Here is an 18430-nt window from a genome sequence, read left to right as displayed (position 1 = left end):
GCATCCTCACAGTGCTTGCACAGAGAGAAATTCAGTTGGTGCCTGTTCCTGGCACATGGTTGAACAAAGCAGCGATTCACCATTCACTGGCTCTGGGACCTTGGGAATGTCACTGAACCTCTCTGAGATTATTTCTTCATCCTTAAAGACAAACATTAAGATCATTTTACAGAGATATTCTGCAGATTTAAAAACCACCACCACCACCACCACCACCATCTATATATATTTGAGTGTTTACTGTAGGCCAGAAATATACTTAAACAGGAACTAAATCAATTCAAGTGTTGGTGAGCATGTGGAGAGAAGGGAAATCTTGTGCCCTGTTGGTGGGAATGTAAATTGGTGCAACCAGTATGGGAAACAGTGTGGAGTTTCCTCAAAAAATTTAAAATAGAGCTAATGTATGATCCAGCAATTTTACTTCTGAGTATTTATCTAAAGAAAATTAAAACTCTAATTTGAAAAGATGTATATACTCCCATGTTTATTGCAGGATTATTTATAATATCCAAGGTATGGAAACAACCTAAGTATTCATTGATGGATAAATGGTTAAAGAAATTGTGGTACATATACACAATGGAATATTACTCAGCTATAAAAAAGAATGAAATCTTGTCATTTGTACCAACATGGATGGTGAGGGTATTTTGTTAAGTGAAATAAGTCAAATATTGAGAGACAAATACTGTATGATCTCTCTTATGTATAGAATCTAAAAAAACAAAACAAAACCAAGTTTATAGATACAGCTTGGTGATTGCAAGAGGTGGGGGTGGGAGAGATGGATTGGGAGAAATGGGTGAACTTTTTTTTTAGTTTAAATGAATAATTATTTTAAAAATTTATTTATTTATTATAGTTGTTATTAATTTATAAACCTGAGTTGTCCAATACAGTAGCCACTAGCCACATGTGGTGATTTTAATTTAAATTATTTAAAATTAAATAAAATGAAAAATTCTGTTCCTCAGTCATACTAGCCACATTTCAGGTGCTCAGTGGCGACTATGGCCATATAGCTGGTAGCCGCATATTGGGCAGTGCGGATACAGAACACCTGCGTCATTGCAGAAAGTTTTATTGAACGGAACTGTTATAAACTGACTGTCATTTACCTGTGTGTCCCTCCTGGTGCTTATGCTTGTGTAGTGTGTGTAGTATGAAGGACCAGATTCAAGGGGATGCAGAGGTTGGGAGGTCCTGGAAGCTCTACCTTTCACTGAGCACACTCATGGTCAGGGGAAAGGGTCCTGAGTAGGAGAGAATGCCTATTTATATTCCCTCCTCCCAGCAGGCTTAGGCTTGTAAGGCACCAAATTAAGTGATGCTGAAAAGGGGGTTTGCACTAGCCAGTATTTTCTTGAAATTCTCAGTGGGACCTGCCCTCTGATCTCAAAGGACAGTGAGGCTGTAGGGGCCACAGCTGGAAGGGACCCTAGAAACCAAGGGCCTGTACTGTGATTCAGCATTGTCTTTTGGCCTTAAAAGAACATTTTAATTTTTTGGTGAGTGGCAGTGTCCCTCACCTCCATGTGACTGTGTATGTTTAGAAGCTGGTTGAAGGCGACTTTGGGGTCTCTTTAGTTGAAATATGAGTACCAAGTAGATGCTGACTCATTTCCATGGATGATGGTTTTGTGAGTATATGGCCTATCGTCATCATCAATTTACATTATGACACATGCAGGGCTTGCCCTGAGCTACACAGAGCATACAGGGGACACTCATGATTTGTCCTAATGGCTGATGTGCCAAGTATCTGGTGAGTCAGGAGTAGGCTGGCCTTCCTGGGCTTGTGTCACCAGAGAGGCCCACACAGAGCATTACCCAGACACTGTCCTGAAGGTGACCATCACCTTGTGCCAGAGGCACTGTACCGAGGACTGTCTTATGCCATAGGTGAGGGGCAGCAGAGCCCTGGCTCTGTTCCCTGGTGGGAGGGCTTGGCAGGGTGATGCTGATGCTTTCTGAGGGCTGCCAGTGGCAGACAAATGCAGATATGCACTCAGTATAAAGAAAGCGGTGGATCATGTCTTCAACACACACACACATGCACACACACACGCACATGCAAACACATGCACGCACACATACACATGCACACACACAGACACACAAACATGCACACACACAGATGCATGTTATGTTGTTCTCTTGTCCTGAAATGCCCTCCTTTTTTACTCTAATCTATTCAAATGCAGTTTCAGGGCTAACCTTATGTATAAGTCAGAGTCTAGTCGTGGGAATAGTTTGAATGTGGAAAATTTAATATAAAGGATCATTAACTAGTAAGAGGTAGTTTACTCCTAAAAGGAGTACAGAAATAGCAAATGCACAAAGCAGCTGCTCCCTCCAGGGCCGAGGGGTAGTGGACAAGAACAGAACTGAGGACTCAGCTGAGGGCTTCCCACCCGCAGGCTGAGATACAGGCCGCCCGGTGCCGAGGAGGTGTGGTGGAAGGCGTGGCCCAGGGCAGCCTGCCTGGTGGTGGAGAAATTGGTCGGGTGTGGGCTGTAGCCGGTGTGCAGGAGTGGCCTACGAGATAGAACACTCACTGGAGGGTGAGGGTCTGAGTCGGTCCATAGGAGGAGTGCGTCATGTGGTGGAGAAATCTAGTGAGGGTGGCTGTTCTGTGAGGGCCACTGAAGTGAGCACTGCCAAGCCGCTGACTGCCAGCTGCTGTGCTGCAGACGGCACGTCAGGACCAGCAAGGGAGACTCCTTGCTCTGTTGTGGCTTCCCACTGTCCTTCCAGAACCTGTTGACAAAACCTAATAGCCACCATCTGACAGAGAAGGCACAGTGTCCAGCTCCAGGATCACAGCACAGGGCACAGAAGGGCGGATTTGGAGCCAAGAGGCCATATGTTCATGATTGGCCCATATCCCGCTCCTCTCGGGAGCTGAGCCTTTCCTCTAATTCCAGTCCTCTTGGGTCTTCCATCCATCAACTCCCACAGTACTCAGTGGATCCCACCACCAGGAATCATTCTCTGTGTGGGAGTGGCTCTGTCAGGTCTCCCCATGTGGTGGAGGGCACAGGACTCAGCCTGCTTTAAGTCCCAGTGAATGCACTGTGGTTGATGTCTTTACTGGGAGAGGATTGTTTTCCAACCCTCTGCCTCCATTTGGTATTGACCCTGGAACAGCTTTGAGCGAGGGCTGAGCATACCTCCTTGAGGGGTGGGGCTGCTGGGTGCCAGGGTGGCCTCATTGGAGTGTCTGGCCGGACCCGGGCTCTGGTCACACTGTGCCTTAGGACTAATGGACTATGGATACCTTTCTGGCCACCTCATATTTTGCTGATTGTGATCTCTCCTTGGCTGGATTGGAATTGGGAGACAATTGTTTGAGCTGCAAAAAGTCATTTGTTCATAACAGCCTGGACCCTTGTATTGTGAGGATATGCACAGTTCCCTATTTGACCGTATTAACCTTCTTCCTTACTTCCTTAGAACTAGGGCTTGAGCATGGTCTTGGCTAGCCTGCTGACCTTCTGTCATCTGATACTGGCCAGCAAGGTCTCCAGTTCCAAATTCCTAAGAGAATCTGTCCCATCTCCCACAATCCTTTGGTTCCTCTAGGGTGTGCTCTTCCTAGAATTAATTCTCCTCTCCCTACAACCTCCTGTCTGGGAGAAAAGACTCCATGGCTCAGCTTGGGTCAGGTATCCATGTCAAGGCTGGAGGACTATGCCCGGGGGAACAGAGTCATGAACACAGGGTTCCCTGAGAGTGCACAGCGGTGGGGGGCAGAGGTGTCTGCGGAGCCAGCAGTGGGCCGGCCCTCAGGGCCCAAGGACATCCTGCTCTGCCGTGGTGGGAGGGGCAGGTAGGCATCCTGGCTGCTGGGATGGGGAAGTTCAGGGCTGTAGTGTTCTCTTCTTAACTTCTAAAGTAACAGTTTTCTGTATGGTTCACTTGGCAACGAATTATATGGGATTTTTTAACATTTCTTCCAGGTTTGTTGCCTCCAATAAGCACTTACTTATGTCAGCATCTTTCACAGCACTTAAGAGAGGGTGAGTCCATCATAGATGTCCACCCTCTCTGGTTGACTTCATGGGTGGAAGAGGTACTGGGTTCCCAAGGGGCACTGGACTCCCTTGTCTTCTGTGTGTGCTCATAGCCCCATCCCATCCTACCTCATAGGCTGTAGCTCCAGGACGGCAGGATGCTCAGAACTCCAAGACCCTCAGTTGAGCTGGGGTGATGACTGGGGATGCAGAGCTTGGAAGCAGATGGGGGCCAGATGCCCTGTCCTAGACAGCCTTCACAGCTGCTTGCTCCATGTGCCAGGAAGCTTTTTGCTCCAATTAATATGAGACCACTTCAAAAGTTTGCTGAATTGAAAGTGCCATAGGTTTGGAGTGTTTTCTAGACCCTTTAAAAAATATTTATTTGTTGTTTCCTTAAACCATCTGAGTTTCTTATCTTTAAAGATAACAATACCTGCCTTCCTGAGCTGCTGTAAGAATTAAAAAAAATAACGTATATGACCATGTTTTAGAAATTGTAGGCCTCTAAACAGATAGTATTATTAGTATTTCTGAGGGTTGGGTGGCAAATGCATTAACTTGATGTACCCTTGAATGAATGATTAATAGATTGGATTAAAAGCCTTGAACAAACACTCATTTCTGAGGGAGTGGGACGCAGAGCAGGTAAATTTGATGGAAAGAAGGAGATCAGAAGCATCCAGACTGCTCTGGGTACTGAGACTGAAGAACATTGACAGAAAAGGTGAATGAAGGGGTGTGTGTGTGTCTGTCTGTGCGTGCGTACTGGGGATAAATCAGGGTTTTCAAGCAGAGGGGGCAGGGGATCAATGTCCACTGGACAGGGTGCACTCATACCTCTCTGATCCTGGCCTGTTTCCCTGCAGGTGCACCTCCGTTCTGCCAGGCGTCTCTGTGAGCTCTGCTGTGCCAACCGGGGCACCTTCATCAAGGTGGGCCAGCACCTGGCAGCCCTAGACTACCTGTTGCCTCGGGAGTACACGAACACGCTGAAGGTGCTGCACAGCCAGGCCCCGCAGAGCAGCATGCAAGAAGTCCGCCAGGTCATCCGTGAGGACCTGGGCAAAGAGGTACTGCCTCTGCCAGGAGGGCTGGGCCCTGGGACAGTATGCTTCTGAAAAGGCCCTGGCAGAGTTCTTGCTGCCAGGGGCTGGGGACCCGCCACTAGTGTGGAACACACTTCATGCAGCTTTCAGTGCTCAGATCAAAGAGGGCAGAAGGAACCTCAGAGTCCCTCAGTATAACATATTAGTTGAACCATATGAAAGAGTTGATATTCTACTGTTTTTGACCTGCAACCTAATATGATTCATATGGTTCAACCTAATAATATCTATCAACTATTGAGGATTTCCCATGGGACAACTGTGCTGTATTCCATGCATTATCTCACTTAATCCTCACACAAACATATAACCCTATTTTGCAAATGAGGGATGGAGGCTTATGTGCTTAGGTAAAATGTCCAAGGGCACTGTAGTAGGTGATTCCAGCATACTGCTCTATGATCCTGTCAGTAAGATGTCCAAATCATTCATTGCATTGACTTCCGGGACATCTCTAGCAGGAAGTCATCAGCTTCTGCTTGATTACCTCCAGTGAAAAGAAGCTCATTCTCTCATCTGCTGCCCAAGGTGGTCTCTTCTTTTGTTAGTTGTCTTTAATTATAAAAGTGCTTCTTCCTAAGGGCTAAAACCTGCCTCCTCAAACCTCACTTTTCTGATCTTTATTCTGACACTTAGAGCAACAGAGAAAGGGGCAAAGGGCCCTTCTGTTCATAGTCCTGGTCACACTCTTTTGGATTAATGCTAATACCTGTAGTATGTGTGGAGCCTGAAGTGGGCACAGTGACCTGGACCCTTTCTGACCTATTCTGGGGATAGAGAGAGGCTTGAACAGCTGTCTGCAGGTTGCTGAGCTGTGGGTCAGGTACAGCCCTACAAATTGTGCTATAATTTGTGGGTACTTTAGAGGTCTCTACTAAAAAAAACTTCCTCTCCCCCCCTCACCTATTACTCTCTTTGAAATTCTCCTCTTTCATAGAGAATCCTTTGGGTCTTCTAGAATTTTTCCTGAGCAAAATAATCTGAAAGTCAAGCCTTGACCAGCTAATACCTTTCTTGAGATTAATTTACAGCCTTTGATGCCTCCCATTTGCCCAAGAATAAAATCCTTAGCAGGCCTTTTCAGGTCCAACCCATCCACTTACAAGTTGCCTATCTCTTTCACGACTATATCTGGATGGGGGATAGTGGTTTTAGAGTTTGGGCTGTGGAGCCAGGGGCATGGACCATGCACAAATTATTTATCCTGCGCCTCACTTTCCTAATCTGCAAAATGGGGCATAGTATCCACCTCATAGGGTTGTTGTGAGGATTAGAAGTGATAATGAATATAAAGTACTTTAGTGCAGTCCCTGACCTGGAGCAAAAGCTCAAAAAATACTAGCTACTACTCTGATCCACTGTGTACCCTTAGCCCTCAGTGCCTGTGCATGATATTCTTTCTGCCTGCAGTGTCTTACCCCATTCTCTCCCTGTCAAGGGAGTCCTTGTGTTTCTAGGCCATTCATCCACCTATCCATCCATCTACCAAATGCCAGGCATAGTGCTGGGTATCCAGGCCCAACCCCAGCTCTCCTGTGAAGTCTTCTGTGACCCTCTGCACAACTTTGCTTCCTCTACTTGTGCATCTTGTGGCTTGGTTAGTTATGTCTAGGTGGTTCCACTGCAAGTACTAAAGTCTTTGGGAATGAAGATCATGATGGTCAGTTTACCCTGTATCTACAGCATCAGAACAATATCAGGTGTATAGTAGGTGCCAGTGTTTGTTTAATGAACCAATGGATGAACGAGTGACAGCTTCCTTAGGCTATTCAGGGTAGAGTGGAGAGGAGGGGCAGAGGCTTCATGAAGACCAGTTGATCCCTTTCTTGATCTGCATGGAGTTGGCCCTGGCTATTTGTCCCTTAATGTAGAGCTGGTATTAGGTGCCAGCATCCAGCCAAAGATCCTTTTGGCCTGGAGGGGGCCTGGATCACACAGGATGGGGAGCATAGAAACCTTTGTGGATTTCTTTTCTGCTGAGGAACATCTCCTCCAAAATGAGGGAGATTGAGCGAAGGTGAATCCCAATTTAGGGCTGGCGTCAGGAGCAGGCTGCAGGCTGGGAGGAGCAAGGTTAGGATGGAGGGACCCCAGGCAGAGGGGACAGGATTGGCATAGCAGAGGCCTGTGCATAGCCTTGCTTCTTGCCAAGACTATTGACTTCCTGCTTCCTATAGCACGAATGTCACCCCCAAATTAAAACTAAATAAATCACTGTAATAACAGTGTGAAGTGCATCATTGCTGGCATGTGGCAGCTCAGTGGGGGCGGCTACAAGGGAGCAAAGCCAGCAGATTAACCCTTGGAGGCCGACTTGTCTGTGGAGAGCTGGAGGAGGGAGGTGAGAGCGGGTCAGTGGCTCTCTCCAAGTCAGAGTGCAGCGAGATGAGAAGTTCGGGGTGTTGGCAGTCATGGTGGGCCTACCCAGCTGGCCAAAGGGTATTTGGGATTGGAAGATTTCACCTGCATCTTCAGGGCCTCTTCTGTAGGCTGCCCTGGCCAAGTAGTCCTGAGCGTGGTGGTCTGTGGCTCCTGCCCCACAGGTTGTCTTGAGCCCTCTGAGAAAGAGAGGCTGATGTCAAGGTCATGGTTCTGTGGGGGCGTCCCTCATAGCTGGGACGCTCAGAAACCTATGGTTTCTTACCCCGGCCCCCACAGGCACACAATCAAAGTCTTCCCTCCCTGTTCCTCCTCTTCCCTCCTGGGAAGATGGCATTTGTTCCCCGGTGACACACTTTCTCAGTCTGTGGGTGGAGGGAGGGGAAAGGGGCTGTGTGGGGAGCAGGGTAGGTGGGTGTGGGGGTGGAGGGCGGGGGAAAGTCATTCACTTTGCACTTCCCTCCTCCTCTGGTCCCTCCCTTGACACTTCTGGGGGAGCAGCTCTCCCCCGCAGGAAAATGTTTGTGCGGCCCCACTGATCCTGGGCTCCATGCCTGCCCTGGGACCCTCAGCGGGAAGCTGTTTTGCCCCTGGTTTCGGGAGGGCTGTTAAAGGAAGCTGCTCTCGCACGTCACCACCATCTTCCTTCTAGATCCGAGTCCTTGGATGAGCTCAGATTACCTGGAACTCAAAGACTGCATAGCTGACCCTAAATCTCAGACTGAAAAGAGAAAGGGTGGCTAGAGAGGAGCTCAAGGCTGGTGTGTTCCAGCCTGTGCTGGCTGGTTATATCTATGTCTTTTAGGGACCCTTCCCATTAGCAAAGGCCTTAGAGCAGGGATGGGGAAACTTTTTCCTGCCGAGGGCCATTTGGATATTTACAACATCATTTGCAGGCCATACAAAAATATCAGCTTAAGAATTAGCTATGGAAAAAGCTCCTAGATTTATTGAATTTCGAGTCACTCCTGCGGTTGCCTTGGCAGGGCCAGACCAAATGATTTTGCAGGCCGTATATGGTCCACGGGCCAGACATTCCTCACCCCTGCCTTATAGGGTCACTAGAGTTCTCAGACCAATCCTTGTCCCAGGTGGATAGGGCTGGCCCTGAGAGTTGTCCCCAGCATGGGAATAGGGGATGAGAGTGAGGTTACAGCTCTTCTGGACGCCATGATTTACATTCAGTTCTGGATCAGCCCAAATCCCTGGACTGCAGCCAGTGCCAGTGGTGTAGAGGTGAGGACAAGTGAAGGGATACCACCTGGCATAGGGATTGGCTTAGGCGGGAAGTGTGTAACCGGGGGACTGGGAACACATGGCTAAGGGAGGGGCATATGGGCTATAGCAAGACCTCAGATCTTCTGATTCCCGGGCTAGTGCTTTGTGTTCTATGTAACAAAACTTCTGTTTGGTGGAAATCAGTTTTCTATGTGTTTGCGTGTCTGTGTCTTAGAAGTTTCTCAGCTAGTGTCACCAGAAAGAATCTTATTTCCTTTTATTTGGAATGTTAGGCTTAAGTTCTGAAGGACAGGTTCCGGGAAGCAACCAGGAGCCTGAACTCTAGGAGGTGGGGTCATTTCTGCTGCCTCAATAGTGACCTGGGTCTGAAGTGGGTTGGGCATGGTCTCAGGCTTGGTACCCTGACTGCCCTTGGGGCTGTGGGCCCAGGTGTGGTGCTGACCTTGGCCAGCAGATGGCGCCTGAGCCTGAGAATCAGGGAGGGGTGTTTAAGACAGGGCCCTTCCCTGATGAGGGGAGCCCTGACAGGTGGGTGAGACTCAGGTTCTTTCTACTCCTGGGCATGGTCCATGTTGTGGAAGGAGCCCAGGCTGACACCTCTGCACCCTCTATGGGACAGACACAGGCCTAAGCCATGTGGGATTAATGGTTAATGAGATGGGCTAAGCAAGGGTGTAGGCACTGGAAAGGACAGTGCATGGTGAATGGTCTTGCTGACTAGAATTTGGGGTTTGGGTTGATGAATAGTAGAGCTGAGGTTGCACAATTGGAGCTGACATCATAATACGAAGGGTCTTTGAATGTTCTTTTCATAACAGGAGCCCAAGGGAGAGGAGGACTTGGAGAAGGATCTGAACAAAGTAGGATGGAGTGGGGACAGATTTAGTAATATGAGAGATGAGGTCATCGTTTACTGGTGGGGAAGGTGGAGGTGGGAGGTTTGTGGTTTGGTAGAGAGCTTGGGGATAGGAGTTACAGTGGGATTTAGGAAGAGATGATAGAATTGTCAGCTGCACTGGTACAAGTATCTTTGGTCATGGACACACACATATAGCTGTCTTTCCGTCCTCCCTCCCCAACACATACAGAAAGTCCAGTCTCATACAATGTATTTTAGTAAATGATTCAGTTTTGTTTGTTGTTCTGGAATATAGTTATATCAGATAAGGTTCTGTCCAGCTCTGAAATTCTATGAAAAACCTAAGGAAATGAGGTCAGCTATTGATGTGAAACACAGAAATATCTTTGTTAGGTGCACTGCTTGTACTGGTGGTGGGATATCAGGATTTGACTTGTGTGCTCTGAAACATGTTTAATTCATCTTTTCCCCTTGAGCTCCCATGGGGTGGGGATCTAGACTTGACCTTGTTTTGTACCTTCCCATAGTACCCAAGGACAGTGCTGGGTGTTGCAGGTGTTCAGTGTTCTTGATGCACCATTTGACCAAGTGGCTATGAAAATGCAGAAAAGAACTATTATGCTTCAGATTGGAGAATACACACCCCATTGTTTTATATGATCCTACAGGTCAGGTGGAGGCTGACATTTTCATCTTGTTTCAGTCAAGGTATAAGCAAAAGCTTATAAAAGACAAAAAGAAGCTCTTCTCCCAAGAACACCTATTATTTATCAAGCTTGGGGGGGGGGGGTGGCAGAGAAAAGGCAGTCTCAGTGTCAGGACCAGCAGGAGCAAAGGTGGAAGGTGGAGGTGTGGCAGGAGACCACCTGGACTGTGCAAGGGGTTTCTGGTGGTGGGAGCACTGGGTGGGGGCAGTGCAGAGACAGGAGCAGGGGCTTTTGTGGAGGGGGCGGGGGACAGGGTGGTGGGCATAGATAGTGAATGGTAAACTCTGGGATGACCCTTATTATCTCTGTGGGTCTGCATTATAGGACCTCTGCTGGGGAACGTGGTGAGAGCTAGGAAAAGGCGCCCCCTCTGAACATCCTTTCCTTTGGGCTGTGGCAGCTCTACCAGGGAAACAGAACCAACAAGATATGTGCAGGTGTGTGTGTGTGTGATAAATAAGCAAAGAGAGAGATTGACTGATTTTAAGGAATTGGCTTATGCACTTATGAAGGCTGGCAAGTCAAAAATCTTCAGAGTGGGCCATCAAACTGGAGATCCAAGAAGAACTGATGTTGCAGTTCAAGTCCAAAGGCTGTCTGTCTGCTGGCAGAATTTCCTCTTGCTCTGGGGGGTCAGTCTTGTTCTATTTGAATATTCAACTGATTGGATGAGGCCCACCCACATTATGGAGGGCAATCTGCTTTTCTCAAAGCCCATGGATTTAAATGTAAATCTTATCCAAAAACACTTAAAAAAAAAAAAAAAATCTTTATTGATTTCAGAGAGAGGAAAGGAGAGGGATAGAGAGATAGAAACATCAATGATGAGAGAGTCACTGATCGGCCGCCTCCTGCACGCCCCCGACTGGGGATCCAGCCTGCAAGCCCGGCATGTGCCCTGACCGGGAGTTGAACCCCGATCGCCTGAGTCCTGGGTCGACGCTCAACCGCTGAGCCATGCCTGGCCTGACCAAAAACACTCTTATAGAAACATCAGAATAATGTTTGACTAAATATCTGGGCACCATGACCCAGCCAAATTCATACATAAAATTAACCCTCATGGTTTCCCACATGGCCTACAGTCAGGACTACACGTTCGTATCCTTGGTCCTGCTTCCGCGTGACATTCAAGCTTCATACTGAGCTCCTGAAGTGGGCAGGAGCCAGACTGCCTGTTGGTTTGTTAGCTTTGTGGCCTTGGGAATGTTTCTTACCTTCTGCCTCTCGGCTTCCTCATCTGTAAGATTGGGATAACAGCACCTGCCACATAGGCCTGCTGCAGGGATTAAACGAATTAGTGAATGTGGAGCACATAGAACAGGCCTGGCACAGAGCAAACGCCAGCAAATAGTAGCCCATTATTTCTGTTACGCTGGATGCTTTTTCTGTGTGAGGAGCTAAGGTTCTGAGAGACTATACACAGTAGAGTTGAGTCTTTGACCAGGTTTTCTGATACCTAGTTTGGTTCTCTGTCCCAGATACTACTGTTCTGCCAGGAGAATCCTCCTTTCTCTTCCCCTCCCTGATTGGTACCCAGCGTTCCATCCAGTGGCCAGCCCCTTCCCTTCCACTGTTAGAAATCTCCCACAGGCTGCCTTGGGAACCTGCCCCTAGGCTTCTGGACTGCCCCCCCCACTCCCCATAATCCTCACCAAAAAACACTCTTATAGAAACATCGGGGGCTGCTGGCAGCTCATCCAAGCAGTTTTGACATCTGTTGTTTCCAGAGGCCCATCAGCAGCACCTGCTTTGTGTTCTTGGTCTCCAAGGCTGACTCCATGGAGGAGGGGGGTGGAGGTGGAGCCCTGTGTTTTGTTCAGGACCCACCCAGCCTTTCTTACTTGCAGGATGGCAGCTGCTCTCAGGTTCCCTTGTCCTGAGTGTGGGGCGTAGGCAGGGACGAACATGCCCTGGATTATACTAGGACTAGGGAAGTGCTGAGGGCAGAGGGGGTAGAGGGGCCCTCCTGCTCCCAGGGCCAGTTCCACCTGTGGGGCTGTGGCTGGAAGAAAACTTTCCCTCCCCTGGTGACACGTGCCTCCATGTTCTCAGTCCTTGCTGCCTTCTTTCCAGTGCTGATCCCACTGCTTCCGTCCTTCTCTTATTTACTCACAATTTATTGAGCTCTCTTCTGGGCCAGGTACTCTGCCAGCCCCGGGGGGTCCCCGTTCTCACACACTGGCAGGGGTCTGATTGAGGCTGGCTCACTTTTCTCACCCCTGGGCTGCCCCACTGGCCCGGGGCTGAGGACCACTTCGAGGGCTTTAGCCGTCTATGGGTTTGCTTCCTTTGGTTCTTAGCACAACCTTTGTTTGTTCTGATGCCTGGTTTCTTTGTCTCCCAAGACTGTCCCCGACAAGGCTCCATGTGAGTGTTCTGGGAACAGGAGGAGCTGGTGGCCACAAAGCTGTGTGTGGGGAGGATTGGGGACGGGGAGAGATATAACCCTCCCTCCTGACTTAGCCTCATTCGACCTTCCCAGCAGCTCTTAATAAAAAATACATTTATATTAAAAACATAATGAAGAATAAAAAAACATTTTCTCCCCAATAATGCCAAACATCAAAAGGAGATTTTTATCAATTATGAGAGAGCGATTTTCGCCATAAATGGTAATTTAACGAGTGGGAGATGGGTGGTGGGAAGCATTAATGTCAGCCGGACGGATGGTGTAGCCATTAGTTACTGAGGAGGCTGAGGAGGCGTGGTGGCACTTGTTCCCCCCCAGGCCCGCCTGGCTCCTACCCCCCCCCCCCAGCACTGCCCTCCCTCAGGCCCTGCACCCTCTCTCTGCCTTGTGGGACTCCTGCTCCAGTCTCTGAGTCACCTTCAGTCTGATAATCTGTAGCTTCTAGACAAATCCTACACAGCTCAGGGAGTGTCCACATTGTGCCTATGGACTAGAGACCCAGAGGGCAACTCTGGAGCTGCTGCCTCTTTCTTTGCAGCCTCATGCCTTCTCCACGTGTCACTCAGCTCCACCCTGGCTGAGCAGGGCTTCAATCCATTAACCTGCATTTGCACCCAGGCCTGGCCTCTCATTTCCCTACTCTGCTCATCAGACTCTCACTTATTAAGCTCCAGGACTAACAATAAAAACAACACCACACACACACTCTGCCAGGTTTCACATAAAGTTTCAACTCCCTAAAATCCTCTGCAATAGGCACTATTACTTATCTTACAAATGGGAAACTGAGGGACAGTTTCTGGTGACATTGTCCCCCCTGGTCCCTCATGTACCCCAGGCAGGAATAATGGCTCTTTTGTGTCCCCTGGTACTTCTGTCCCCTGCTGCAGCTCTCATGCAGTTATTTATGGCACTGAGGTTGGGTGCTTCCCTATCTTGAATCCCCCATGGTCCTAGTGTGGGCTGTGCATGTGGTAGATGTTAGTAGATGTGGCAGAGTTCAATTGATGAGCTGCTTTGAATGCCCCTGTCCCCTCACAGCCTTCCCTGACCTCCAGGCCAGATGGGACTGAGAATCCAGAGCGCTTGGCTTGACCCAGGGGAGATCCTATTGCTGCAGGCTGGTTTCCTGGTCATCTCAATGCTTGATTTACGTTCTCAGGATGGCAGATCTCTCCCACTCATCCTGGGGTTCCCTCAGAGCACTGCACAGGGCCCAACACACAGAAGGTGCTCAGTAATGGATTGTTACATGTACTGACGCAGGACATCACGGCTTTATGGGGCCTGGAGTCCTCAGTGTGCCTCTGCCTTGGTTCCATCGTTCTCTGGGGCATTCCGTAGGAGCCTGTGGAGGGCAGTATGGGGACATGTCTGGGGCTGTCTAAATTATGGGCTCAGGGCAAGGGCAGGGTCTGGCTTCCAGAAGGAGCAAAGGCTAATTTCTGAGGCGGTATTGCATAAAGGTTAATAAAATACGCTTTGGAGTCAGGGAGCCTTGCACCAACCCCAAATGCTACCATATTCTAGCTGTGTTATCAGTTCTTTCTGAGCCTTAGTTCCCTCAGCTCTAAACAAACATGATTATAGAACCCTCACATCAATAGGGCTGTGATGAGGAGGGAAAGATAGAACTCATTGAAAGTACAGTGCCTGGCGGACAGCAAATCTCAGTAACTGTAAAAATGGGAACCTCAGATTATATCCTGGTGCCTGGAGCTTCCCAGGGTTTGACAGACACTAGGTCTTTCTGTTCAGTCTTTGTTGTTCAGTGGCAAGTGCTTTAGACTGGCCAGTGTGCAGTCAAATCAGCTAATATTGTGTGTGTGTGTCTGTGCACATGTGTGTTGCTCAAGAGAACCAGTAATCATGGGTTGGAAGTGTTTAGAAATCATCTTGTCCCACCTCTGTGTTTCACAGGCGAGGAAACTGAGGCTCAGAGAGAGGAAGTAACTTGCCCAGTGTGGCACAGCTGGGTGGTGGTAGAAGCAGGACTAGAACCCCGGTCTCCTGACTCCCAATCCAGTGCTCGTCCTCCTGGACCATTCTGTCCAGGGCTGGAAGCTTAGGGCCTGGGGTGAGAGGGCCAGCACCCAGGAATGAGGCTGGTTTTGCTGTCGGAGAAACCCAAAGGGCCTCTAGCAGCTCTCACCCTATGTGAGACTTCATGGTGTCCTGTGGATTATGAAGAAGCCGTAATTTCCAGAAGATAGGATTCTAGGGTGTTTTTTGTACCTTCCTGCCAGCCCTCCCACTTGCCTGTGTTGAGGTGACTATATCCTCGTGCTTACCACCTCACCTTCAATCCACAGACTGTGCTTGGGGTGCTCCCCCTCTTTGGGATCTGACCTGCAGGGTGGTGCCCAAACCCTCTGCTCAGTTGCTGTGCCTGGCTGTTCTGTGGCGAAAGGGCCTTGACTCCTGGTGACCCCACTCACTGACTGGGGTGGTTGGCCCACCACTTGCTTTGCTCACTCAGAAAGTGAGCAGCTGATATGTTCTGACCTCTGCACCAGCGCTGTGGGGGACATAGAGGATGTTAAAGCCACGTCCCCCCCACCCTCCCTCCCAAGCCAGGCAGACAGAACAATACAGAGGGAGTGATCAGAGGACAATTGAGCCCTCGGCTGTGGGGCCAGTGCTGGGAAGTTCAGGCGAAGTTAGAAGAGAGTTCTTGGAGGAGGTGGGTCTTGAGCTGGCCCTTGAAGTCTGAATAAGATTTAGGGAGTGGAAGTATGAGGGCTGAGCAGTGTGGTGGCAAGTGCCTGAGAGCAGGCCAGTGGGGCTGGGATGGCAAGGGACTTGGGTTGAGGGTGTATGAGTTTCCTAGGGTTATTGCAACAAAATACCATAAACTGAGAAGCTTAAACAACAGAAATCTATGGCCACCAGAAATTAGGAAGAGGTGAGGAAGGGTTCTCCCCCAGGCCTTCAGAGGAAATGCAGGCTTCTGACACCTTGATTCCAGACTTCTAACCCCCAGAACCATGAGACAATAATTTCTGACGTTTGAAGCCACCCAGTGTGTGGTATTTTGTTATGGCAGCCCTGGGAAACACATACAGATGTCCATTCTCAGATCAATGTAAGGAGATGGGACCCCTCTCATTTGGACCCCGAGGTTAGAGTTGGGAGGGGGTGGGAAGCCACAAGGCAGAAAAAGATATAGAGATGGGTAAGGCGGAAAAACTATCCATGTTCATGTCAGTGGATAATGCTATGGTTTCTGTTTATTTGGTACTTGCTTGTAGTACACATTGCTGGATGTTTTACAGATATTGTTTCTAACTCTTACAATAATTCTGCAGGGTTGGGAGATTTTGCCATCCCAGTTTTCCACGTGAGGAAGCAGAGGCCCTGAGAGGTTAAGGAACAGCCAAAGTCACGCAGCTAAAAGAAGCAGAACCAGTTCTGAACTCTGTTGCCTAAGTCCCTGCCCCTCCTGCTAGGCAGCTGCTAACCTTGAGCTGGGGCTGGTCTCTGGAGGACAAATGCATGGCTATAGGCAGTGGGCCTTGATGTGTAGGCTTTAGGGAGTCACCAGGCTCCAGGTCTAACGAGTAGTGTTAAGTCAAATTGGCTATTCGTGTGTGTGTGTGTGTTCCTGTGTGTGTGTCCGTGTACAGGCCCCCGTGACTGAGGAAGAGACATTTTGTGCAGAGTCAGCCAACAGCGTGGATGGTTAGAGGTGCCCAGGGCAGGAGCCATGGGAGGAGCCTCTCCATCCTCACATCTGGCAAATGGAGCCCTTTATAGCTGTCTCCCAGAGCTGGGGCAGGGCCAATTCTTTTCCCTTCTCCATCCCTCTGGAGCTTAGAGCAAGTGTTCCAGGTTGGGCAGTGAGTCAAGAGGCCACAAACCAAAGGACAAATGGCACAGCCACTGCTCTTGAAGGAGCTGCCCCGACAGCTGACCCCACACCCTCTGGGACTGCCAGAGGGCCGCAGGTCCTCATCTTCTCTTGGCCTTCCTTCCCCTCCCCAGGGAGAGGGGAGTGGGTCTCCTGCCGGCTGCTCTGGGCTGGGATTGGCAGTGTGGGCAGGTGGATGTGACTGCAGTGGTTTCTGATGCCTTCTTCCTGTCTCCGTGTGAGCCAGAGGACTGTCTCCTGGGAGGGCTGGAGTAGAAGGAGTCCCAGGTCCTGCCCCGTCTTACAGTGGACATGGTTACCAACCTGGAGTGTTCGTGGCGGGAGAAGTGCTCATCCTAGCTGGGCTGTCCCAGAAGACGGCTCCAAGATAGGGGTTCCAGGGAAAGTGGTTCTGTGGGAAGTTCAGGTGCTGCCAGTGGGGAAATGGGAACGTGGTCCAGGGAAGAGAAGGCAGCCAGTGACCACACTCAAACCAGCTGCCACACTGGGCGGGTGACGGGAAGATGGTGCCTAGTCCAATCCCTCCCCTTCAGCCCTGGACACGCCCTGGACCTGTGTTGCCTGAGAGCCAGTCAGATGATGGCAGAGGAGGTGCTCTTAGAAGTGTGGATTGCTGGGCTCTTCTCCATCTCACCTCCGGAAAAGGTGCTGCCCCTTGGGTGGTGGGTGCAGGCTGAGGCTGGTGATGAGGGCAAAGGTGGTCTGCTCTCCTGCGTAGCTTAGAGCTGCACACTTCTCCAGGGACGATCCCTCTCTCCTTCCAAAGCTCATGCTTGCCATTTACCTGATGCAGCAGAGGGAGGCAGGCCCTCCACGTCGGCCTGATTTATGTTCATCGTTGAAACAATAATGTTTAATCTGGAAAGGGCTAATCAATTTTTTATGCTGATTATGAATAGGCCAGCTGTGCCTGCTTCTTTATTCATGGAGCTTCGGGAACAAGCTGACATCCCAGGCCAGGCTCCCTTGGTGGTTTCTGCCTTGGGAGCTCCTGCGTCAAGGAGAGCCCCTCACTGGCCTTGCCTGTGCCGCTTTGGAGGTGACTCCTGATGTATGTACATGTGTGTGAGCATGCGTTTGTCACCAAGGAGGGTAAGCTGACACCAAGTGGAGAACCAGATCTGAGTGTGCGTGTATGCGTGTGCACACATGTGTATGGAGGATGGTTGGGATGGGCTGGGGCACAGTTAGGGGACTGTAAGGTAGAAGGTGAGAGTTATAGGATTGTAGAGTTAGGAAGGCTGTCAGGGGTCAGGTGCTCCAACACCCTCCTGTTGCAAGTGAGGAATTAAGACTCTGAAGAGGCTGGTTGGTGGCAGAGGTGGGACTAGCACTCCTGTCCCCTCACTCAGAGGGCAGGGCTCTTTCCACAATAGTGTGAAATAGGGCGAGAGAGGCAGAGGAAGGTACTGTGTGGGCTGCTGTACTCATGGCACACTCTGACACCCCTGAGGAGCCTGTATCTTAGGTATAGAATGCGCTATAGATGTAACAAAAGAGGTCAAGACCAGATGAGAAAGTCATGTGAGGTTTGGGCTACAGCTTTTGGGAATCACAAGTAGGGCTGCACAGAGGGAATTAGGGTTTCCTGGAGGAGAAACCTGAGCAGGGCCGGAGGGCTGTGAACAGGAGAAGCAGCAGAAAGGACGGAGAGGGCAGGTGGAGTGCCCGAGCTGACAAGGGGAGGCAGGACCGAGGATGCCATCGCTGGTAAGCGTCACCTTAGGGAGGTGCCTGAACCTGGAGGGAGACCAGAGGGGCCTGTCCTCCTGGGCCTGAGGCTGGAAGCATGGAGACAGGTTGTCCCATGGCTTGGCTGCCCCACAGGCAGGGG

The 18430-nt window shown here is 49.8% G+C and overlaps 1 protein-coding gene across 1 annotated transcript in view; it reads left to right on the top strand.

The window, feature by feature from the left end:
* ADCK1 (aarF domain containing kinase 1) overlaps positions 1-18430 on the top strand; it is a 94239-nt gene that overhangs the window by 22186 nt on the left and 53623 nt on the right. The window contains exon 3 of the mRNA XM_016220169.2: positions 4889-5092. Coding sequence (XP_016075655.1) covers positions 4889-5092 — 204 coding nt within the window. The remainder of the gene's footprint in view (positions 1-4888; positions 5093-18430) is intronic.

The sequence above is a fragment of the Miniopterus natalensis genome, chromosome 1 (assembly GCF_054644295.1).
Source record: "Miniopterus natalensis isolate mMinNat1 chromosome 1, mMinNat1.hap1, whole genome shotgun sequence".
Classification (NCBI taxonomy): Eukaryota; Metazoa; Chordata; class Mammalia; order Chiroptera; family Miniopteridae; genus Miniopterus; species Miniopterus natalensis.
Note: the sequence above shows the minus strand (reverse complement) of the source record. Positions and strands in the feature narration are given on the sequence as shown.